This window comes from Telmatherina bonti (genome assembly GCF_933228915.1).
Source record: "Telmatherina bonti genome assembly, chromosome: 7".
NCBI lineage: Eukaryota > Metazoa > Chordata > Actinopteri > Atheriniformes > Telmatherinidae > Telmatherina > Telmatherina bonti.
The window spans coordinates 5,335,820-5,360,404 of NC_136625.1; the positions used below are offsets into that span (position 1 = coordinate 5,335,820).

The window sequence follows — 24,585 nt, forward strand, 5'->3', positions numbered from 1 at the left end:
CACGCCTCACCCTCTCCTCTTCATCGCTGACTGTTCAACAGTTTTCTAAACAAAAAGACAATCTGACAGCCAAACGTCATCAATACCCTCCATATCCTCCTCCACCTCCATATCCGCCTCCCCCTCTGTAGCCTCCTCCTCCATATCCACCACCTCCTCTGTAACCTCCTCCTCCATATCCGCCTCCCCCTCTGTAGCCTCCTCCTCCATATCCACCGCCTCCTCTGTAACCTCCTCCTCCCCCATATCCACCGCCTCCTCTATATCCTCCTCCCCCCCTGTAGCCTCCTCCACCTCCTCCATAACCACCGGCCCCTCTGTAACCTCCTCCACCTCCTTGGTAGCCTCCTCCTCCATCGTAGCGGGACATCTTAGGGGGTCGAGGCCCGTCTCCCATCCTGCAGAAGAAGAATGGATGCTGGTTGTGAACACCCTGGCAGGATTTTCTGGCATGATGGAGGCGCAGACGCTCCTGATACCTCTGGTTGCTGATCATCAGGTTGATTCCAGCCGCTGATGGTTTGGACACCTGTCTGATGACGTTGAGCAGCCGCTCGTTGCTTTGGTCCATGTGGTTGACGTATTCGGGGTCTTTGGTGACTTCCACCACCAGAGCCTCCAGTCCAGCCCGCAGAGCCGCAATGCCTCCGGCCACCTCATGAGGAATCCTCAGTTTGATCCTGTCGAGGTGAAAGTAAAAAGGTCACTTCCTCTGACACCCCACGCACGGCTCTTCTGGAAGCTTTTTCTATCCCAATGCAACCAACACAGGACAAGTGGGGCAGGATGACGCTGCAAACCAAGATGGTCAAACGTTCCTTTAGAGGTTGTGGTTGATCCGCCACATCGCAGACCCAAACAAGCACGCTCTATACCAGGGGTAGACAACTCCGGTCCTCGAGTGCCACAGTCCTGCAAATGTTAGAAGTTTCCCTGCTGCATCACACCTGGCACGCATCAGACCTAATTAGCAGACTTGCACAGAGCTTGACATCAAACTCTGCACAAGTCTGCTAATTAGCCATTGATTTGAGTCAGGCGTACTGCAGCAGGGAAACTCCCAACATTTGCAGGACTGTGGCACTCGAGGACCGGAGTTGCCTACCCCTGCTCTATACCCATATATATGTACCAAGTGGCAACCTCCGGTGGTTATATGCAGAGCCTATGTGAAGTGCCAAAAACTGCAGTTCCCCCTTCATCCACTAGGGCTTCAAAACAGAGGAAATCCCCATAGACTCCCATGTTAAAAAGACCAACTTCACAGCAGAAATAAACATGTTTACAGCTGAAATAAACATGTTTACAGCCTGTCTGTCCTGTGTCCTATTGATTGACAGGTACCCGATATCCCGCTTCAAGACGGCAGAGTGCAGCACAACCGCGGTTTTTAGCCGGTTAACAACGTGACTTTGTTTCAGACCGCTTACCTCCGTTAGCTCCAGGTTAGCTCTGTTAGCTCTCAGCTACAGAAAGCTCGGAGTTCGCTCGACGTCAATCCTCCACCCCCACACTTATAGCCCCCCGTTTAGCTCCACCTATTTGCCTATTTTTGTATTTTCCAAGAGAGACGACGTGTGTGACGCTGCCAAGATGGCGACGGTAGGAACTGCCCACTGAGCTTTAATTCAGCTGTTCAGAACCCTGCGGGTGACATCACGGAGGCTCCGCCCATCTTTTAGAAACGCCCATCTAATAGATACATTAGTTTGACACGTTAGTGGATATCACGACTCAGATTCGTCGTGTCCTGAATGTCGGCATCCTTGTTACAAAATGCAGCCACTAGAGGGCAATGCAGAGTTCAAAGCCTCCCTGAGTAACATTGAAACAGCAAGTTTTGTTTTTTCTTTCAGAAAAGCAGCATTAAATAAGTTTAATATTGAAACTACAGTTTCACCACAACTTTCAAACATTTCTTCACCATCTGCGAGTAAAACCGGACATCAACCGATACTCACCAGTCGTCAAGCTCCACGATGTCTCCGTTGGAGCTGATCTTCTTACAGGCAAACAGCAGCAGCTGCAGAGGACTGACCAGAGTCATCCCTTTAGCCGAGATCGCCCTGGTTCGGATCTGAAACAAACGTCCCACGTTACAGTTTCTAACCTTTCAATCCTTCTCCAAGACCTGCAATGTGGGCGGCGTCTGCATTTTCAGAGCGAATACCTTCGAGATGTACAGGTTACGTTACCTGGAAGTAAATCTAAAATGTTTCTGGTATTTACAAAATGTTTCCACCTTCTCGCTGAAGACGAAGAATGGAGACGGGTATTTGATGTCGTGGCTGCTGAAGGGACAGTTGACGGAGGACTTGTGGATGAGAGCGTTGCGTCCTTCGGTGGTGAGGATCTTCCTCTTCTCTTTGTGGTAGCAGACATTGGGGTATGAACCATAGGTCAGCAGAGAGACCACCACGTCCAGGTTGTTGTCAGGTCCCACCGTGCTGAACATCTGCGTCATCAGACACTCTGAAAACGGAGTACAAAATCACATCAGATCACAGGGTTCACGACCTGTAAGACAGAGTAGTGGTGCATTCAGATACCTTCAGGGAATCCAGAGTTGACCAAGATCTCCTTCAGCTGGACTTTGGCCTCCCAGGTCATCCTCAGAGTGGACATGTTAAGACGTTTGTGCTCGCAAAAACGAGTTTCTGCCTCCTCACCGTTCACTCTGAACAGAAAAGATCAGGTACCGATCACACATCTGACCTTTAGCAGAACCAAAACGGGCAGAAACATCCGGAAACCGTAAACATAACCAACATCTTACAAGGCTTTAATTTTCAGAAATAATTTCACACATGTGCAAAGACAGTCCCCTAAGCGCCCCCTAGTGGTCCCATAGGCTCCATCAAATAAGTGTCAGAAATACTGGGAATTCCTGCGTCTGCCTTCCAGAGGAAACCAAGTCCAATCTGGTGGATAGATCCATTTTCTGCCGCTCATCCGGGGTCGGGTCGTGGGGGCAGCAGCCTAAGCAGGGAAGCCCAGACTTCCCTCTCCACAGCCACATTTGCCAACTCTGCGGGGGGATCCCGAGGCGTTCCCAGGCCAGCTGAGAGATATAATCCCTCCAGCGTGTCCTGGGTCTTCCCCGGGGTCTCGTCCCAGAGGGACGTGCCTGGAACACCTCACCAGGGAGGTCCAGGAGGCATCCTGACCAGATGCCCGAGCCACCTCAACTGGTTCCTCTCGATGTGGAGGAGCAGCGGCTGTACTCTGATCTCCTCCCGGATGACCGAGCTCCTCACGCTATCTCTAAGGGAGAGCCCGGCCACCCTGCGGAGGAAACCCATTTCAGCCGCCTGTATACGAGATCTCCTTCTTTCGGTCACGACCCACAGCTCATGACCATAGGTGAGGGTAGGAACGTAGATCGACTGGTAAATCGAGAGCTTCGCCTTCTGGTTCAGCTCCTTCTTCACCACAACAGACCGGTGCAGAGTCCACATTACTGCAGACGCCGCACCGATCCGTCTGTCGATCTCGCGCTCCATCCTTCCCTCACGCGTGAACAAGACCCCGAGATATTTAAACTCCTCCACTTGAGGCAGGACCTGACTCCCGACCCGGAGAGGGCAATCCACCCTATTCCGGCTGAGGACCATGGTCTCAGATTTGGAGGTGCTGATTCTCATCCCAGCCGCTTCACACTCGGCCGCAAATCGCTCAAGTGAGAGCTGGAGATCACGACCAGATGAAGCCAACAGGACCACGTCATCTGCAAAAAGCAGGGACCCAATCCTGAGGCCACCAAGTTGGATCCCCTCAACACCTCGGCTGCACCGAGAAATTCTGTCCATATAAGTTATGAACAGAATCGGTGATAAAGGGCAGCCTTGGCGGAGTCCAACCCTCACCGGAAACCAATCCGACTTACTACCGGCAATGCGGACCAAGCTCTGACACCTGTCTTACAGGGACCGGACAGCTCGTACAAGGGGGTCCGGTACCCCATACTCCCGGAGTACCCCCCACAGGAGCCCCCCGGGGGACACGGTCGAACGCCTTCTCCAGGTCCACAAAGCACATGTAGACTGGTTGGGCAAACTCCCATGCCTTCAGATCCTTAAGGAACTCCGGGCGGATCTCATCCACCCCCGCCCGGGGCCTTGCCGCCAAGGAGCTTTTTGACCACCTCAGCGACTTCAGCCCCAGAGATAGGAGAGTCCACCCCTGAGTCCCCCAGCTCTGACATTTCAGAGGTGTGAAGTGGAACTGTCTGATACAACATGAACTGCAACAATGATATCAAGTTTAAATTTTAATTAGAATCTAATCACCACCAAACACCCATCATTCTAACATTGTTTATATAGAAAATAATTTAGTTTTTCCTTGTTTGCCATCCATAGAAGTAGTAATTAAAATATTTAAACTGGCTTTTAAAGGGTTAAAATCCTAAAAATGAAGGAATGTTTGGGAGTTTGAGCAGGATGGAAGTTTTTAAACAACTTGTTAAAAATAAAATGTTGAATTTTTTTTCTTTACTTTAAGGAGTTTTTTTTCTCTTTGCGTGGACATGTTTGGGCTTGTGGTGACCAGGGGTCAGCGTTGGGTTAAAGCCCACCTGACGTCGTCCCACGCCTGGAAGACGGCGAGCAGCGCCACGTGGTCCGAGAACCGACTTCCTGCAAAGTTCCTGTGCACAAAGCCGAGGCGCTTCCCGTCGTTGATGAAGGGTTCGGGAAAGCAGGAGGCGGCCGACACGGTGCACATGGCGTCTCCCACACTGGAAGCACAAACAGCAATGAAGGCGAACAGAAAAACAGGCCGAAGAGAATTCTGGATCCAGAACACAAACTGACTGGAAGATGCAACCCATGATCATCATCTTCCCCAGCCGAGGCTCGATGGGCAGCCGAGCCAGAATCCGGCCCAGAGGGGTCAGCTCGTCGTTGGTGTCCAGGGCGTCCAGCTCTGAAAAACACCATTCAAAATGAAGGAGGTGGAAAAATGTGGAGCAGCGTCGTCAACAGTTCCATCAGGACAGATGAAGTTTCTCTGTTATCAGATGGAATTAAACAAGACTAAACAACGAAATGAAACAAAACAGCAGGAACTCTGTAGTTCTGGTTTTGTCCTCTAGAGGTCAGTCAAAGTTAACCCTTTAAGTTCCACGATTTAACTGGAAAACTTGCATTCTTAACATCACATGGTGATAAAAAGGCTTCTTTTTTTAAAATATTGTCAATAAAAATGTAACCATTTAACACTGCAAGGCCCAAGGATTTCAGGTTTTCCTGCAAGTCCCCCTCCCCTCTACAACTTTGTGTATTCACTCTCACCTTGTTAACTGTCTCTTTTGTCATGCAAAAATCCCATAGAACAACCAGATGCCCAACTGGTTTAGTTTCTCCCCCTAAAAAAGGTCCTTACCATGCTTTTCTTACTAGGCAACGCAGAGCATTGCCCATTTTTTCAGAGTCAGTAACTTTGTCAGTCAGACTTCAGTACACAGCACACGATGTGAAAGGACCAACAACTTGGTGGCGAAGTCCACTGCATGTCAGTCATTTCAGCTTACATGATGACAGACAAACAGTATGACTTGAGTAAAGGAATAACATTTATTCTATCTAAGATCTATCCATCTGTCCATTCATCTTTCCATCCATCTATCTTTCTATCTATCCATCCATCTATCTATCTTTCCATCTATTCAGCCATCCATCTATCTTTCAATCCATTTATCCATCCATCTTTCTATCCATCTATCATCCATCTGTCTTCACATTCATCTATCCATCCATATATCCATCAACCTGTCCATCCATCTACTCATCCATCCATCTATTTTCACATTCATCTACCCATCCATATATCCATCAATCTGTCCATCCATCTACTCATCCATCTGTCAATCAATCTTTCCATCCATTTATCCATCTATCAATCTATCACCCCATTCATTTATTCCATTCATTCATCCATCTATCAATCTATCCATCCATCTATCCATTTATCTATCTTTCCATCTATTCAGCCATCCATCCATCCATCCATCCACCTTTCCATCCATTTATCCATCCACCTACCCATCCATCTATCTACCTTTCCATCCATTTATCCATCCATCTATCATCCATCTGTCCATCACCCCATTCATTCATCCATCTATCATCCATCACCCATCTAAATTTCCATCCATCAATCTATCCATCCATCTTTCCATCCATCTATCCACCCATATATCCATCAATCTATCCATTTACCTATCCATCTATCTTTCATCTATTCAGCCACCAGCTATCATCCATTTATCCATCCATCCATCTATCTTGCCATCCATTTATCCATCCATCTGTCAATCTATCTTTCTGTCATCTATCCATCCATCTATTTGTCTATCTATCTTTCCATCTATTCACTCATCCATCTATCCATCTGTTCATCAGCTTAGTGAACGTGTGAATCTGGTGTTCATTGTTATATTTTTAATATGAAAGAGTGCAGCAGTTCAGCGGACGTGTGAATCTGAGGGGTATGAAAGGAGCAACAGCTGGACAGACACGTTTCATGTTGGTGTCTGAACTTCCCGGTGGTGCAGCGGATCTGATTTTTTCATTGACATCATATTCTGGTGCAGAGACCTGACGACGCAGACAGTGTCGACACATATCACGCAGCTACACTCAATTCAGAATTACATTGCTGCTGCGTGCAACTGTTTGGTCCAATGGCATGCGGCAGTGCTGTGGAGTCCAGATACAAGCATGTAACAACTCCAGAAACGTTTTGGTTGTTTTTTTTCCCCCACTTTTTTTTATTTTTTTATTAGCAAAGCCATGCTGCAGGTGCTGCCTGGAGCAGAAACTGCGCTTCTAAACAGTTTTATCCTCCGCAATCGGGCTGCGGATATATTTATATATAGCCTATATAAATAGATATTTTTTATTTTATTTCTACAGACCAAGAAGTGTCCGTTATATCAGCTGATGTGCTGATGACTCAGCTGCCGTGTAAAATCACTCCGATCCCGCATATCTGGCGACACAAATGTTTCATTAGAAATGTTTCATTATAAACATGAGTTTTTTCAGTGCTCTCAGGTAAAACTCTCAAGACAGAAGCATGAGCTAAAACTTTGCACTGGAGGGGGTGGAATGGTTCCTCATGAAAGCGCTAAATGGAGCATTTACATGAAAAAGGGGATTAGTGATTTGTGGGGGGACTGCAGGCTGACGAAAAATCTCGTGGCTCTGGGCCTTTTAGTGTTAAATGCCTGTTCAGATCATTTAACTGTGATTCTTGTATAAAATGCTTTAATGTTGTAGAAACAGACTTTTTCATCAGTACCAGCAGCTGACCAATCTAATTACTGCAAAGATCAATTCTGCTTCATTTCTACTTCCATAATTATCACAGTATTACTTATATAATGTCACATTAAAACAGTTGTTACAGTTTAACTGCAAGATTTGTTGAAATGTAGCTGGCAAATGCCTCTTTTACACGCAGTGCATCTTGACCTTTTGTTGAGACAGTTTTTATTACTTTATCGCAATTATTTTAAGTACACTGTTATTTACAAACAACTTCCATTTAAAAACAGAATTACAAAGAATGTATTAAAAAATGGTGACAAAACTATCCTGCTGGTGTCGGAGTAGGAAACATCTGCGACACGCAGGGCAGCGGAACTGGACCAGCCGGAAACACAGCGTTCCGCTACGTTTCTGACAGCTTTAAACTGGAGACAGATGAGACGGGACAACGTCCCCGTTGGGAAACGCTGAGAAACGCTGGGAAATGTTGGAAAACATTGAGAGTGATGGGAAACGTTGGGAAACGCTGGGAAACGTTGGGAAATGTTGGGAAACGCTGGGAAACACTGGGAAATGTTGGGAAACATTGAGAGCGATGGGAAACGTTGGGAAACGTTGGGAAACGCTGGGAAACGTTGGGAAACGCTGGGAAATGTTGGGAAATGTTGGGAAACGCTGGGAAACACTGGGAAATGTTGGGAAACATTGAGAGCGATGGGAAATGTTGGGAAACGTTGGGAAACGCTGGGAAACGTTGGGAAACGTTGGGAAACGCTGGGAAACGTTGGGAAATGTTGGGAAACACTGGGAAACGTTGGGAAACGTTGGGAAACGCTGGGAAACGTTGGGAAACGCTGGGAAACGCTGGGAAATGTTGGGAAACATTGAGAGCGATGGGAAATGTTGGAAAACATTGAGAGCGATGGGAAACGTTGGGAAACGCTGGGAAACGTTTGGGAACGTTTGGGAACGCTGGGGAACGCTGGGGAACGCTGGGGAACGTTGGGGAACGCTGGGGAACGCTGGGGAACGTTGGGGAACGTTGGGAAATGCTGGGAAACGTTGGGAAACGCTGGGAAACGCTGAGAAACGCTTAGAAACGTTGGGGAACGCTGAGAAACGCTTAGAAACGTTGGGGAACGCTGAGAAACGCTTAGAAACGTTGGGGAACGCTGAGAAACGCTAAGAAACGTTGAGAAACGTTGGGGAACGCTGAGAAACGCTGAGAAACGCTTAGAAACGTTGGGGAACGCTGAGAAACGCTGAGAAACGTTGAGAAACGTTGGGGAACGCTGAGAAACGCTGAGAAACGCTTAGAAACGTTGGGGAACGCTGAGAAACGGGAAATGCTGAGAAACGTTGGGAAACGCTGGGAAACGCTGAGAAACGCTGAGAAACGTTGGGGAACGCTGAGAAACGCTTAGAAACATTGGGGAACGCTGAGAAACGCTGAGAAACGTTGGGGAACGCTGAGAAACGCTGAGAAATGTTGGAGAAACGCTGAGAAATGTTGGGAAATGTTGGGAAATGTTGGGAAATGCTGGGAAACGCTGAGAAACGCTGAGAAACGTTGGGGAACGCTGAGAAACACTGAGAAACGTTGGGAAACGCTGGGGAACGCTGAGAAACGCTGAGAAACGTTGGGGAACGCTGAGAAACGTTGGGGAACGCTGAGAAACGCTGAGAAACGTTGGGAAATGTTGGAGAAACGCTGAGAAACGTTGGGAAACGCTGGGAAACGCTGAGAAACGATGAGAAACGCTGGGAAACGCTGGGAAACGCTGAGAAACGCTGAGAAACGTTGGGGAACGCTGAGAAACGCTTAGAAACATTGGGGAACGCTGAGAAACGCTGAGAAACGTTGGGGAACGCTGAGAAACGCTGAGAAATGTTGGAGAAACGCTGAGAAATGTTGGGAAATGTTGGGAAATGTTGGGAAATGCTGGGAAACGCTGAGAAACGCTGAGAAACGTTGGGGAACGCTGAGAAACACTGAGAAACGTTGGGAAACGCTGGGGAACGCTGAGAAACGCTGAGAAACGTTGGGGAACGCTGAGAAACGTTGGGGAACGCTGAGAAACGCTGAGAAACGTTGGGAAATGTTGGAGAAACGCTGAGAAACGTTGGGAAACGCTGGGAAACGCTGAGAAACGATGAGAAACGCTGGGAAACGCTGGGAAACGCTGGGAAACGCTGGGAAACGCTGGGAAACGCTGAGAAACGCTGAGAAACGTTGGGGAACGCTGAGAAACGCTGAGAAACGTTGGGAAACGCTGAGAAACGTTGGGAAATGTTGGAGAAACGCTGGGAAACCCTGGGAAACGCTGAGAAACGTTGGGAAACGCTGGGAAACGCTGAGAAACGTTGGGGAACGTTGGGAAATGTTGGAGAAATGTTGGGAAATGTTGGGAAATGTTGGGAAACGCTGAGAAATGCTGAGAAACGTTGGGAAACATTGGGAAATGTTGGAGAAATGTTGGGAAACGTTGGAAAACATTGGGAAACGCTGGGAAACGCTGAGAAACGCTGAGAAACGCTGGGGAACGCTAAAAAAACGTTGGGGAACGCTTAAAAAACGTTGGGGAACGCTTGTCTAAATGCTTTTTATGGCACTTTTCACAGCAAAAAGAAGCACAAAGTGCTTTACCTAAAATAAAACAGATTATTTTTTCCCATCAGAGGGATGGAATGGCTAACATTAGCAACAGGGAAACCATTTACAGATTATTCCACAAGTCAAAAAGGACGACGTTTAACATTCAAATAATCATGATGAGATAAAAGGTTTATTACTCTATCGGCCATCGTTAATGGGTGATGTTGCGGTTGACGTTCCCTGGACTTCCAACTTTAAACAGTGTTTCTGTTTTATTTCCAACTGGGAGCTCAGAAAATCCGACATTTGAGGACAAATCGAACGCACCAAAAGGCTGCAGGGCAGGATCCCAACAACAACCAACAACAAATCGCAGACGGACCTGTTGACATAAATCAGTTTAAGTCTGTAAACTAATAAAAAGCCAGAAAACCTGATTTTTATCCTTCTTGGCAACAGAAGGATAAAAAAAATCTGGATCTTTTGCGAATTATTTTTATTCCCGTCGTCTCTTACGTTCATTCCGCTGTTGGATAAATCTGGAGATTAAAGTTCTACGTACGAGTTATGTCTTGCTAAAAAGAGGTAAAAATAAAAGAGAAATCTACCTCTCAGAGTGTGCTCAGCCTCGATGACAGCGTCCAGCGGTGGCGGCTCGATGGCTTTGGACAGGAAGTGTCCGATGGCGCCGAGTCGCAGCAGTTTAATGCTCAGAGCGACCTCGTGCAGCGGCGTCCTGAAGATCTCCGGGGTCATGTGGGTCTCCAGCCTGCGTGAACACAGATACGAGTTAGCGGCATCGGGGCGGCTGTGGACGCATGGCGGCGCCGTGGCGCCTCGTACTTGTCGAATCGAGCACGGCTGCAGAGGTGGAAGCAGAACCCGGGCCGGACCCTGCCGGCTCGGCCTTTCCTCTGCTCCAGGTTGGTCTTGGAGGCCCAGACAGTGGCGTAGTTGGTCATGTTGTTGTGGGAGGTGAAGAGCTTGACTTTCTGCCTGTCAGAGCAGAGACACCGTTAAACGGAGTGTGGGAATCGAACCACGGCCGCTGAGAGATGGCGGCGCCTTACTTGCAGGAGTCGATGACGTAGACCACATCGTTGATGGTGATGCTGGTCTCTGCGATGTTGGTGGACAGGATCACCTGCGACATCAGAGCCAAAAGTCAGCAAGAACTCACCCGCCATGTCCGAACACGCTTCACCCGCCGTCACTCTGACCTTCGTGATGCTGTCGGGAACCGGTTCGAACACCCTCCTCTGCTCCTCGCGTGGGATCTGAGAGTGGAGCGGCAGGATCTGGTACCGGCTACTTCCTGAAACGACAGGTACAGCTCACATCTGGGGAAGTGACAGGAGGTGGGGGTCTACGGGACGCGGACCAGCTGGGAATCGAACCGAAGTGCGGGTTGGTCTCCAGGTGTCGCTGCATGGAGTAGATGAGGTTCCAGCCGGGCAGGAAGACGAGAACAGCTCCGGACACCTTCAGCGTCTCGATGTACTTGAGAAGAGACTCGACCAGCTCGAAGGAGGTCTCCTTCTCGTTGATCTGAGCCATGGAGCGCTTCGTCTCCGCCGTGTATTCCGGCCCGCAGATCAGGTTGCAGTTGGTCTGCAGAGACCAAAAATGTCAGACCCGAGGAGCTTAAAACCTTTTCACCAAAACACAGAATCTGAAGAAGCTCCTAACGTCGTCATCTCCTCCCTCCTCGTCTTTGTCTTTCTTCTTTCGGTCCATCGGCGGGGGGACGAAGTTGGTCATCTGGATGCAGTCCTCCAGGAAGTACTCTGCAGAGAAGGAAGAGGATCAACGTAGGTCTGGGCGATGAATCAGATTGTAATCTCAGTACGATCTGGGTTTCCAACCATGATAAAACTAAAAGGGTGTGATTATTTTCCTCTCTGCAGTTTCCTCTCCTGCTGTCTTTAGCTGCTAATCGAGCGTCTCTGGCGTTGCAGCGCTGTGCTGTAAACTCCTCCCACAGCCGCTTTGCTTTCATTCAGACACTGTTGCCAACTTGGAGACTTTCTCGCTAAATCTGGAGACTTTTTTTGTTAAAAGCGACAAATCTAGCAGCTTTTACTGGAGTTATTAGAGACTTTTCTGGTGTTTTGGCGACTGACTTGAAGACACATATTGTTCTGCAGTTACTGTAAGGAAGGAGCAGCGGGAGCCTCTCCCGTCCTAAAGCACTCCCAGGCGGCCAGTCTCAGTCGGCTCCGGCTGCAGGTCAATGTAGAATAACTGCAGTAGGTTGTGGAAGTTCGCCTAAACATAGTTTATACTATTGTCAGTGACAACTGGCTGCATTATTTTCCTATACATAGTTCGGCCAGTTAAACACTGTAATATCCCTCCGTTACGGGGCGTTACCATAGCAACGCGTTAACCAGCTGGTTCAGATCAGCCGTCTTTTAACAGGTGGATGAGAGAAACGCGCTGCAGCCTGACAGCAGTTGTTTGGTATAAAACGTACATCCAGGCCAACGTAAAATAGTTCCTATAGTTTAGTATATTCAGCAAATGTTGTAGAAAATAAATACAAATTTGTTTTAAAATTAGGGCTGGGTGATATGACCAAAAAATAAAATCTCCAATTTTTTTAAACCAAATCTGATTTCTGATTTTAATCGATTTTTTTCTTTCCCTTTACTGTAAAGAAAAAGAAAAAAAATTACAAATGTCAAAAATTATTCTTTTTCAAAAATGATTTTATTGTGATCAGCCTAGAAGTTTACCTAAATTTAAAGTGCAACTAAAGCGGTTAAAGTAGATTGTAAAAAGAGATGCAGGCGCTGCCACTGTAAACATCATAAGTAACATGTTTGTACTTCCTGCGTTTCCACTGTGAGATAGTTTCTAAGTTTTGATCATACATTTAAGAAAAGGCCTCATCTCACTTGTGTAATTTTATTCTAAAATAAAAAACTGATAATAAATAAATAAAAATGCCTCCTCTTGGAAGGAAAAATAGTGATTCCTTTTAGAGTATTTTGACATGAAATAACCAAAACAATTGACCTCTTTGATTAAAAAAAATACCATTTTTTAAAAAATCCCTGAATGTTATTCAAGCTATATTTCTAACATACATGTATGATTACATTCTTGCTGTTTTTTGTTTAATTTACACATTTTAGGCAGAAAGACGAGCCTGTCAGCTGCATCTGGCTTCAGACCCCTGTGGCATGTGACCCCTCCCACACTGAAAACCCTGCGTTTCCATCACACCTAGAACTGTGCAAAAACTAAATATTTCCATAAAAACCACTGCTATAGAAGTTTTTACGATCTCAAGAGGTGTTTTTTTTTTCTCAGACATTTCAATACAGAACTATATTGCAGAAGTGTAATGGAAACACTTTTTTTGCGTTTACGTGTCCCCGGACGTGACGTGGGGGTCGGGACCAGTTAATTCCCAGGAAAGATGGCGCGGTGTGGAATAAACAACAGCAAATTTCAGAGTTTTACAAAAGAAAATGAGGGAGAAAAGCGTCGAAAATGCGAAGCAAATTCTCGGTAACAAGTAGAAAAGCATAAAATAATGCTACGTGCCCACTTTGCATTAACCGCAATTACAAAACGTGATGCTAATGTGCTAAACATTGTTCAACGGAAACACCCGCAAATCACAACTGTTTGTCCAAACGTACAAATATTGTTTTTATTTTGCAACAAACTGTAATGGAAACGCAGAGGGGACACTTCTTGTACGTTTCTAGCTGCCATGTTGTGTTTATACGTTTCTGTGGGAAACCAGCGGGAGCGCGCTGATGTCACTATAAGGTACGGAAGCCCAAAAGGTGCTGGCGGGGCAAAAAAAAATCCAGATTTTCATAAAAATAAATCGTCATAAACAGCAAATTTGAATTAATCGACTAAATCGATTAATCGCCCAGCTCTATATAAAATGTTTACAGTGTAGGACGATGAGTGGATTAAACAACTCAGAACCGTGCATTACACGGTTATAATGCACGACACGGAGTCTAGAGCACCACGACGCGCAGCGTTGTTTAATTCTTACTTATATTTATTCAGTTTACATCAGTATTTGCACTTTGTCAAGACAAAGCTTCACAATGTTTGTTTGTTTTCTAAAATCTGTGGAATCATAAAGATGTTTAAAAGCCACTGTTTAATGTAAACTATATTCGTGTTGTTAAAGATAAAAGGATAATCATGTTAAATAATCGAGATCTCTTTCAGTCTAAATAATCCTGATTATAATCGAGCAGCGCTAGATCAACGCTACCGAATCATCCTGGTATTTCTGGGAAAACCAGAAGCTGTAAAACATGTCTAAAGGTGAAAATAAATCCTGGATCTGGATCAGAAACGGTCTCTTCATCCGGTCTGGGATGGAAACTGGAGCTTTAACCCCCCCAAAGACATCCAGACAGACCTTGAACGGGGAAGGTGCGTCCGAACACCTCGATGATGGGACAGTTGAAGAAATACTCTCTGAACATGCTGGTGTCGATGGTGGCCGACATCAGGATGATCCGGACCTCCGGGAAGGCCTGGACCACGTCTCTGAGGACCACCATGAGGAAGTCCGTCTACACACACAGAAAGACGATGAGACGACCCAGATCCAGTTGGGCCCGGTCCCGTGGCGATCATTGGACTCACGTTGATGTCTCTCTCGTGGATCTCGTCGACGATGACGTGACTGATTCCTCGGATTCCTGCTTCCAGCTTCCGCAGCAAAACCCCTGGAAGGCATTTGTCCGTTAGTCGCAGCATTTTCACTTTTATTCCAGTAAAACAACTTTATTCTGCTGTGACAGAAAAAAACAGGAAGGTTTTTTATTTGTTCACGTTGGCTTGTTTCTAAAAACTGGATGTTTCTGTACGATCACACGACCGCCTGTCGGAGTATTTATGCACTTTGTGTAAAACTGCAGTTGTTTTTAGATCATTTCAGCTTTTTTAAACCAATAGTTCAAGTTTAGCTTTTTGTTAATCATGACATCTAAAAAAAAAAAAAAAAAAAAAAATGATGTCTTTCGGTTTTTTTAAATATAAATATTTAAATGGTTTTTCTATAAAAACTTGATATTTGCCATGGTTCATGCTCCGTCAGGCTGTTGACGGGACCTTGCACTACCTAAACCCTCTCCAGTCTCGGTTTCCTTCCACGATGGTCAGCACATCTTTTCCAGTTGTTTTCCAGCGTCCTTTCCATGTTTCTGATCTTAGTCTTCCACCAGATCACGTCCCAGCCTTCTCCACGTCAGATCTCTCTCGCCCCGTGTTTACCTGGACATGGACTCCTGCCCCGACCGACCCCAGAGTCTGGCCCCTCTCAGATAAGTATCTCTGCCGCTCTGAGTTTGACCATTGCCGGTCTCTTTACTACGCTGTTGGATGTTGGACTGCCGTTCTGCTGATTGGAGATTTCAGATTCAGAGAAACGTCGCCTGGCACTGCAGTTCTCCTCCTCCCCACCGGACGGCGCCACACTCTCAACCTCCAGCTTAAATAAATCTCTTTCTGTTCAAACGATTACAACTGTGTGAGGCTGAATATCCAGATCTTCAGGGTTCTTCTTTACAGAGATTAATGTTTAAAAAAAATTAAAAATTGGACAAAAAGAAAATGGCTAAAAATAAATTCAAAATAAACACAAAACAGATGAAAATAACTAAATGACCAAATAGAAAAAAAAAGTTTTCAAAAAATGAAAAATGTTCAAAGCTGAACAATAAAAACGAAACAGAAAAAGTTATTAAATTAGTAAATTATTAAAAAAATAGAAAATAAAAATAGCTGAAAGTTAAAAAGTGGTTTTGAATAAAATACAGAAAATAGAAAAATTTAAATTAAAATGTAAATTTAAAAAAATCCAGAAAAATATTTAATTTCAATGAACAAAAAATATTAAAAACTATAATTTTAAAAAAAAATCTATTAATAATAATAATAGTAATAATAATGGAAGAATTACTAGAATTAGAATTGGGGAAAGTTGAAGAGCAGACGTGCTGTGACGGAAAAACACCGGATGTTTTCACATCCAGATGAATGAAGTGAAAATGATCAGACCCAGTCAGGAAAACTGGGAAACAGTAAGATACAGGATTTAACTGGGAAACAAACTCATTTCCGAACATCTCCAAACAAGAAGTTCTAAAAGTTTTCCTGCCGAAGCAGAATTCCCGTTTCCCTTCATCTGGAGCTGAACGTGAATTTCTCCGGTTTCACGGAGCCGCGACAGGCGAGGTCTACGTACCGACGGTGCAGAAGAGGACGCTGGCGTGCGGTCGAGGCAGGATCGACTCGAAACGGACGCTGTAGCCGCAGCTTTTCCCGATGTCCTCTCCTCTCTCGTACGCGACCCGCTCGGCCACGGACACGGCGCTGATCCGTCTGGGCTGCAGAGACGACCACCGAGGATCAGCGGAAAGGAGTCCGTCTCCGTCTCCAGAGTCGGATGCTGAGCGTTACCTGGGTGACCACGATGTTGCAGTCGGACGCTCGGCCTCCTCGGATGAAGCGGTCCAGGATGTACTGAGGAACCTGCGTGGTCTTCCCGCAACCCGTCGCTCCCCGGATGATGACCACGCTGTTTCCGTCCAGGGCGTTCATGATCTCCTCCTCAAACTGTCTGACTGGGAGCTGCTCGCGCTCCGACAGGATCTGGAGGACAACGGCTCGGTGAGCTCCCTGAAGCGGAATCTGGCGGGATGAAGCAGGAAACGGTGACTGACCTTCTGTAGGTTTTCGTCGTGCTCCAGCTGGTACATCAGCTCGCCGCGCAGGTCCTCACTGATCTGCTCCGGAGTGCACTGAAAGGGTTAAAACAGGGTGGAAATGAATCTTTACACGACTAATCCAGCTCTTCCAGTATTCAGGCTCTCACGTAGGCCAGCGGTCCCTCGTCGATGTTGCTGCTGGTCCAGGGGTTCCAGTTGACCTGAGGCGGCGACCAGGGCACGACGCCGGCTCCCGTCTGGCGCTGCGACGGCTCGAAGGTCGCCATCTTCCCCTGAACCAGCGACACGGGGCTGCTGGGGTCTGCAGGCTGGAAGAGATGACAGTGAGTCTTAGTTCTGCTCCCGACCCGTAGACTCCATGCTAAAGACGCTCACCGGCGGCGGGACGTGGACCCCCAGCTCCTGGACGACGCCGGCCAGCTGCTGCTGCAGGTCCGGGAGCACGTTGACCTCGTAGACTTCCAGCTGCAGCAGAAACACAGAGCGAGTGAGAAACGCGCCGCAGCAGAATGATCAGCGATCAAACAGAGTTGTGTCGTACGGTTTCTCCCTCCTTCTTCTTGGTGACTCCGGAGTACGGCTCGATGACGCCCAGGTGGTACAGCTGCCGGACCACCGACAGAGCGCAGGACTGAGCCGCCAGCTTCTTGTTGGACCCGTGTTCCCGCGCTGTGATCTCTGCATGACGAGATGCACGTTAAAAGTTTCACATGTAAGGGCTAGAACACACCATCACCACACGTCCTCATCAGGCCTCAACGCGTCCTCATCGTACATTAACGCGCCTCAACGCGTCCTCGTCGCGCCTCAACGCGTCCTCGTCGCGCCTCAACGCGTCCTCGTCGCGCCTCAACGCGTCCTCGTCGCGCCTCAACGCGTACTCGTCGCGCCTCAACGCGTACTCGTCGCGCCTCAACGCATACTCGTCGCGCCTCAACGCCTACTCGTCGCGCCTCAACGCCTACTCGTCGCGCCTCAACGCGTCCTCGTCGCGCCTCAACGCGTCCTCGTCGCGCCTCAACGCGTCCTCGTCGCGCCTCAACGCGTACTCGTCGCGCCTCAACGCGTCCTCGTCGCGCCTCAACGCGTACTCGTCGCGCCTCAACGCGTACTCGTCGCGCCTCAACGCGTACTCGTCGCGCCTCAACGCGTACTCGTCGCGCCTCAACGCCTACTCGTCGCGCCTCAACGCCTACTCGTCGCGCCTCAACGCCTACTCGTCGCGCCTCAACGCCTACTCGTCGCGCCTCAACGCCTACTCGTCGCGCCTCAACGCGTACTCGTCGCGCCTCAACGCGTACTCGTCGCGCCTCAACGCGTACTCGTCGCGCCTCAACGCGTACTCGTCGCGCCTCAACGCGTACTCGTCGCGCCTCAACGCGTCCTCGTCGCGCCTCAACGCATACTCGTCATGCCTCAACGCGTCATCGTCGTACATTAACGTGCCTCAACGCATCTTCGTTGTGCCTTAACGTGCCTAAATACGTTGGTCTCGTGTCTTAATGTGCCTCAACGAGTTTGTCGTGCCTCAACGCCTCCTAGCCGTTCCTCAACGCGTCCTTGAGTCAACCTTGAGTTGTTCACCAGCTTCATCGTACCGCTGGTCCAGATCCCGAATGTGTAAGTTAACCAGGTAACAGAAAGAAATCAGAGTTATTCTGGCTTTGTAGTCCAGGTCTCTGGTCCAGTTCAGCTTCTGGTTCGACGTGTCCTCGGCTACATGAGCGCGTTTCCATCGTCATAAAACCACAGCTGCACATGTGAACATATAAATGTCTGCATGCATTCAGAGGGAAAAGTGGATTCTTACTTCTGCCGAGCTGCCTGACAAACAGCTGCATCTCCGCGATGAAGCTCCTGCAGATACAAACAAACATCTCAGCTTCGTTTCCAGAGGTTTCATGGAGGAAACTCACCGCCATGAGGAGCTGAACTCACCTGCTGCGCTCTCAGGAGGAACCTGTATGTTTTTCTGCCAGACTTTCAGGATTATTAACGGCTGCTCTCGGCCCTGCGGTGAACAGCGACACCAGAAATCACAACCAGACTCCAGCAAAGCGGCGAGCTGCACCCATGGGACGGCTTTAGAGCGTCTAAACGCTGTCCCATGTCTTCTCTTTCAGTCTGGCCGTGAGCTCCGGCGTCGCCGTTTCCTGACGGAGCACGAAGCTCGGCGTCACATCCCACCTCAACAGGTTCATCCGGGTCCTGGATCCGCCTGAGGATCAACCAAACAGCGAGAGCTCTCTGGTGTAGCCGACACACTCCGGAGGTCTCTAGGTTTGCAGCAGTCCAGCAGAAAAACATACAGGAGCTTCCCGAAGACAGACTGCTTTCCCTGCAACACACACACCCGCTGAACTGTACTGGTCAGGCTGGTGTGTGTGTCCGCTTCAACACACTCCTGGTGACCATAAACTGGTTTTAACTCCTGGTGACCATAAACTGGTTTTAACTCCTGGTGACCAGAAACTGGTTTTTAACTCCTGGTGACCAGAAACTGGTTTTTAACTCCTGGTGACCGGACACTGGTTTTAACTCCTGGTGACTGGACACTGGTTTTAACTCCTGGTGACCGGACGCTGGTTTTAACTCCTGGTGAACATAAACTGGTTTTAACTCCTGGTGACCATAAACTGGTTTTAACTCCTGGTGACCGGACGCTGGTTTTAACTCCTGGTGACCGGACGCTGGTTTTAACTCCTGGTGAACATAAACTGGTTTTAACTCCTGGTGACCAGAAACTGGGTTTTAACTCCTGGTGACCGGACACTGGTTTTAACTCCTGGTGACCGGACGCTGGTTTTAACTCCTGGTGACCAGAAACTGGTTTTAACTCCTGGTGACCAGAAACTGGTTTTAACTCCTGGTGACCAGAAACTGGTTTTAACTCCTGGTGACCAGAAACTGGTTTTTAACTCCTGGTGACCGGACACTGGTTTTAACTCCTGGTGACCGGACACTGGTTTTAACTCCTGGTGACCGGACACTGGTTTTAACTCCTGGTGACCGGACGCTGGTTTTAACTCCTGGTGACCATAAACTGGTTTTAACTCCTGGTGACCATAAACTGGTTTTAACTCCTGGTGACCAGAAACTGGTTTTTAACTCCTGGTGACTGGACACTGGTTTTAACTCCTGGTGACCGGACACTGGTTTTAACTCCTGGTGACCAGAAACTGGTTTTAACTCCTGGTGACCGGACACTGGTTTTAACTCCTGGTGACCAGAAACTGGTTTTTAACTCCTGGTGACCATAAACTGGTTTTTAACTCCTGGTGACCGGACACTGGTTTTAACTCCTGGTGACCATAAACTGGTTTTAACTCCTGGTGAACATAAACTGGTTTTAACTCCTGGTGACCGGACACTGGTTTTAACTCCTGGTGACCATAAACTGGTTTTAACTCCTGGTGACCAGAAACTGGTTTTAACTCCTGGTGACCGGACACTGGTTTTAACTCCTGATGACCAGAAACTGGTTTTTAACTCCTGGTGACCATAAACTGGTTTTAACTCCTGGTGAACATAAACTGGTTTTAACTCCTGGTGACCATAAACTGGTTTTAACTCCTGGTGACCGGACACTGGTTTTAACTCCTGGTGACCGGACACTGGTTTTAACTCCTGGTGAACATAAACTGGTTTTAACTCCTGGTGACCGGACACTGGTTTTAACTCCTGGTGACCGGACACTGGTTTTAACTCCTGGTGACCATAAACTGGTTTTAACTCCTGGTGACCATAAACTGGTTTTTAACTCCTGGTGACCATAAACTGGTTTTTAACTCCTGGTGACCATAAACTGGTTTTAACTCCTGGTGACCATAAACTGGTTTTAACTCCTGGTGACCAGAAACTGGTTTTAACTCCTGGTGAACATAAACTGGTTTTAACTCCTGGTGACCAGAAACTGGTTTTAACTCCACCATGAACGACTTTGATTTACTGCGCGTTCAACAATAAAATTTAAAATGAAAAGTTGAGACCAAACTAGACTAAAATAAACAACATCTAAAGGATCTGAAATGGACCAAACACCAGCACCAGGACCCGAGAGCTCCATCTGGACCTCAAGCGGATCTATGGACTGTTGGCCGAACCTTTGTCAGGTCTCCATGGAAACACGGCTGTCAACAAGCCAGAAACGGCTGAGATCACATGACACAAGAACTGGACCGAAGATCAGTGGAAACGGGTCTGATGGCGGGACGGATCCTCCCCAGAACCCGGACCTCAACGGGTCCGATGGAGGGGCGGATCCTCCCCAGAACCCGGACCTCAACGGTTCCGATGGAGGGACGGATCCTCCCCAGAACCTGGACCTCAACGGATCCGACGGAGGGACGGATCCTCCCCAGAACCTGGACCTCAACGGGTCCGATGGAGGGAGGGATCCTCCCCAGAACCCGGACCTCAACGGGTCCAATGGAGGGACAGATCCTCCCCAGAACCCTGAACATTACCGAAGCAGCGAGGGATCCCCTCATCTGATGGAGGAGAAAAAACATTCACAATTTTGGAAAGTCCTTCCAGGATCCTGGAGACCTGTTCCTGAGACTATGTTGAGGACTGATGGGAACTAGTTTTATTGTCCGAGAACATTTATTGATATCAAACCAATGATTAATGGGAAATAATTCTGGGACATCCGGGGAAAAACTGACGACTTTGTGTATCAACATCTGGAGGCTTTTAGTCGGTCCTGGTCCTTCTGGGACGGAGACGTGTCCAGAGGACACCCGACGCAGTCATGACCGTAAGAAACGAGGCTTTTCAGAACCAATATTTGCTTTAAATGCTGTTTGGAACTGAAGTCTTCTGCTTCGTTTCCTGGGTTTTGTCATGCTTGCACGTCGTGAAACTACAGGAAGAAAAATCTGGACTGGATCAGTCCAATGAAAAGATCCGAGGCAGTAAAAGAAACTAAAACAAGTAAAAACTGGATAAAAGATCCACTAAAATGATAATTTTTCCTCCACTTTCTTGTCTCTGATCTACTGCAGAAACATCAGACCACCAGCCGGGTTGTCTGCGGTTGCCATGGTAACCGGCAGGCCCGCCGCCGAATGAAATACAGACACAATAAAAAAGAAACACTCTGTGTTCAGACCGGACTCAGTTTGGCGAGTTCGGATCCAGACCTGTTGTGGTCCGGCCCGACTTGGCTGTATTTATACTCGGCGCTGGTTTTCTCCTTCTGGAAGAACTGGTTCAGGCGGGCCTTGGCGTTCTCCAGGGTCCAGTTCCCGTGCAGATTGGCGTTCAGGTCCACCTCCTCGGACTCCAGGGTCTGGATGCAGAAAGCACATGGTGAAGCCGCAACACCAAACCAGAAATAAAAACCTCCATGTTGACAGACTTTTCACTGGGTTCAGTACCGCCTGAGCTTCCTGCTCATCCCTCCTGGCGTAGTACTCCTTCAGGTTGGCCCCCCGGTCCCACTGAGCGTCTCCTGCTCCACGGCCAAAGTTTCCTCCTCCTCCGGAGTAACCCAGCCCGGTCACTCCAGGAACCGGCCCACTTGCTTCTCCGTCCCCTGAAACCAGCAGAAACCAGTCAGAAGGAAGAATCTCAGGAGAACCAGAGACATTTGTCTTGTAAAGACCCCACCTTCACCCTCCACCTTCACCGCAAGATGAGGCGGCAGAGGCCCGCTGGCAGGGAGGCTTCCAAATCCCCCTGATCCTCCATCCGGCTGGTCGTCTCCTGGAGCCGAGACCTGCAGATCAAATCCACATCCTGCTCAGACTTTCCACAAGATCCAGTTTCAGATTAAAACAACCTCAGAAGCACACCGACCCCCATAGCCGGGACCTCCGCGGCGCTCATTTCTCCCACTCGGACCAGATAGTTGACAAAATCTCTGGCCGCGTTGGTCTGAGCATCCTTCTTATTTGTCGAGTTCCCCATCCCGGTGTAGTTGAAGCCGTCAACTCGGACCTGCGGAGGTGGAGCTTAGCAAATCAAGCCAGAGTTAGAGTCCCTGAACGCGTCGGAGATGGACTCACCTCACACGTGAACTTCTGCCGGTTCTTGTTGCCGGCAGCGCGGATGTCATAGCTGGGCGTCAGCTTCTTCTTCCCACACCAGGCATACAGGAAGTTTTTAATGTCTGCCATGATGGAGCGGCGGGAAGACCACCTCCCTCCGCCGGGTCCCTTTAAGCTGATAAACCACACAACACTTTTTAATTACATTTTTCATTGATTTGTTTTCTGTCACCACTTTACATCAACTTGCACTGCAGGTTTTCCTTCATTAAAACCACGATGGAGAAAATGGAGATCAAGCCGCAGTGAAAAACCTAAATACTACTTATGGCTTGTTAGATTATACCAGCTGTATTCTCCCTGAATGATGTCACTTAAAAATACAAACCCGAGCTAAATGCATTAATTTACTAAACTCATCAATGGATGTTTTATTTCCAGAGAAGGATAAACGTGTCTGATGCTAAAACTGAGACATTTGTCCATTTAAAGAAAAATGAGCTGATCGGTTTGAAAGTTATGTGTTTTGGTGATTCTTACAATTACTTGTTTGAATTTTCAAAAGGGGAAAATAAAAACCTGTTTATAAGTAAATAAGAAGGCTAAAAGAAGTTATTAGAAATTTTTGTTGGGTTTATTTATCATCCTGACGAGTTTAAACACAAATAAAATTGTGTTTTTAATTGCATATGTTTGTTTTGAAGACAAATAAACTTCCCAGACATCCAGCATCTTAAAACTGGCCTCCATCTGCAGCATGAATGGTTGATAATTATCAGGAAAAGCAGCAGTATCATGAAGAATCAGGGAAAGCCGCAGAATTATGAAGAATCAGGGAAAGCAGAAGAATCATGAAGAATTATCAGCTTTAGCTCCTACATGCTAAGCTAAAGCTAACAGGTGCAAAGCTAACGCTCGCGTGCTGCAAACGTTCTCGGTTGCATCTTTCACTGACAGACATGCATCAGTAAGAATCAAGCGCAGATATTGAGATAAACCAAAAAGACACCATGTTTAAAACTCACATCAGACCAGAAAGAAGTTTAAACGTTGCTTCAGTAACTACAACCCAGAAGCGGCTTCGTCCTCCTCGTTGTTCGGCTGACTGACGCCTGAAGGCTCGACAGCGCCCCCCATTGATCCGGAGGACGAACCAGCAGGCTGGTTTTCTGACGGTTTTACACATAAAAACAAGAAAATGATAAAATAACATAACATAAAACAAAATGAATAGTTTTTTTGTTTGTTTGTTTGTTTGTTTTTGTTTTGTTTTGTTTTTTTTTTTTACAATATATTCAAATTCTTAAAGTTTCTCAATCAGAAAATGCATTTTTGGTTGTGGGACCACATAACTTAATAGAAGGCACGATATTTGTTAGTGAGATGTTCACTCGTTATCACAAGTTATTCAACAAATCCCAATAAGTAGAAGAAGAACCGTAGCTAGCCGCTATCTTGTAGCAACAGTTAATGAATATTTATTATGAAAAAATTCATACAAAAATGTCGCCAAACCTCCATTTAAGAGAAAAAATTGCGCAAAAAAATATTTAACACCTTAAAAATCACAAACAACTATAATTATTTGATCATTTTTATACATTTTTAACTTTTATTATTATGAATGTCTTATCATGAACAGCCAAAATACAATCAAGGTTTCTAGCTCAAGAGTAATTTCTTTTCCATACCACACAATAGCAGAGGGGGGAGGTCTCTCCAGCTACAACCTTCCAGACTCACGGTGCCAAAACTGAAACAATGACAAACAGCCAAACTTAACAGGAAATCTAACCATGAATAAAAGTAGTTCAATAACAGTAATTCAGTATCAGTACTTGAACTTATTTGGTCACAATGATAAAAGAACTATTGTTGTTACCAACTCAATACCTGTAAGCCTTGGCAGCTATGTTAGCTCCGAACACGACACAGCTCCCACTTAGCTGGATTAGCTGTCCCCAGCAATACATGAACCCACCAGAAAGTCTGAAAGGTAC

The 24,585-nt window shown here is 47.2% G+C and overlaps 1 protein-coding gene across 1 annotated transcript; it reads right to left on the reverse strand.

The window, feature by feature from the left end:
* Window positions 1–79: 79 nt before the first annotated feature.
* Window positions 80–23,683, reverse strand: dhx9 (DEAH (Asp-Glu-Ala-His) box helicase 9; the record flags this gene model as incomplete). Its single annotated transcript, XM_079243722.1, has 28 exons — window positions 23,611–23,683; window positions 22,604–22,760; window positions 22,395–22,535; window positions 22,206–22,314; window positions 21,974–22,131; window positions 21,737–21,885; window positions 18,403–18,449; window positions 17,134–17,270; window positions 16,968–17,057; window positions 16,739–16,900; window positions 16,587–16,664; window positions 16,324–16,515; window positions 16,109–16,250; window positions 14,506–14,588; window positions 14,276–14,432; window positions 11,560–11,657; window positions 11,268–11,481; window positions 11,091–11,185; window positions 10,941–11,014; window positions 10,714–10,866; window positions 10,479–10,639; window positions 4,815–4,926; window positions 4,577–4,738; window positions 2,550–2,677; window positions 2,243–2,472; window positions 1,962–2,077; window positions 480–680; window positions 80–398 (listed from the first exon to the last, which is right to left on the reverse strand). The coding sequence occupies exons 2-28, from the start codon at window positions 22,712–22,714 to the stop codon at window positions 80–82; spliced, it is 3,819 nt and encodes a 1,272-aa protein (XP_079099848.1). The 5' UTR covers window positions 22,715–22,760; window positions 23,611–23,683.
* Window positions 23,684–24,585: the final 902 nt, after the last annotated feature.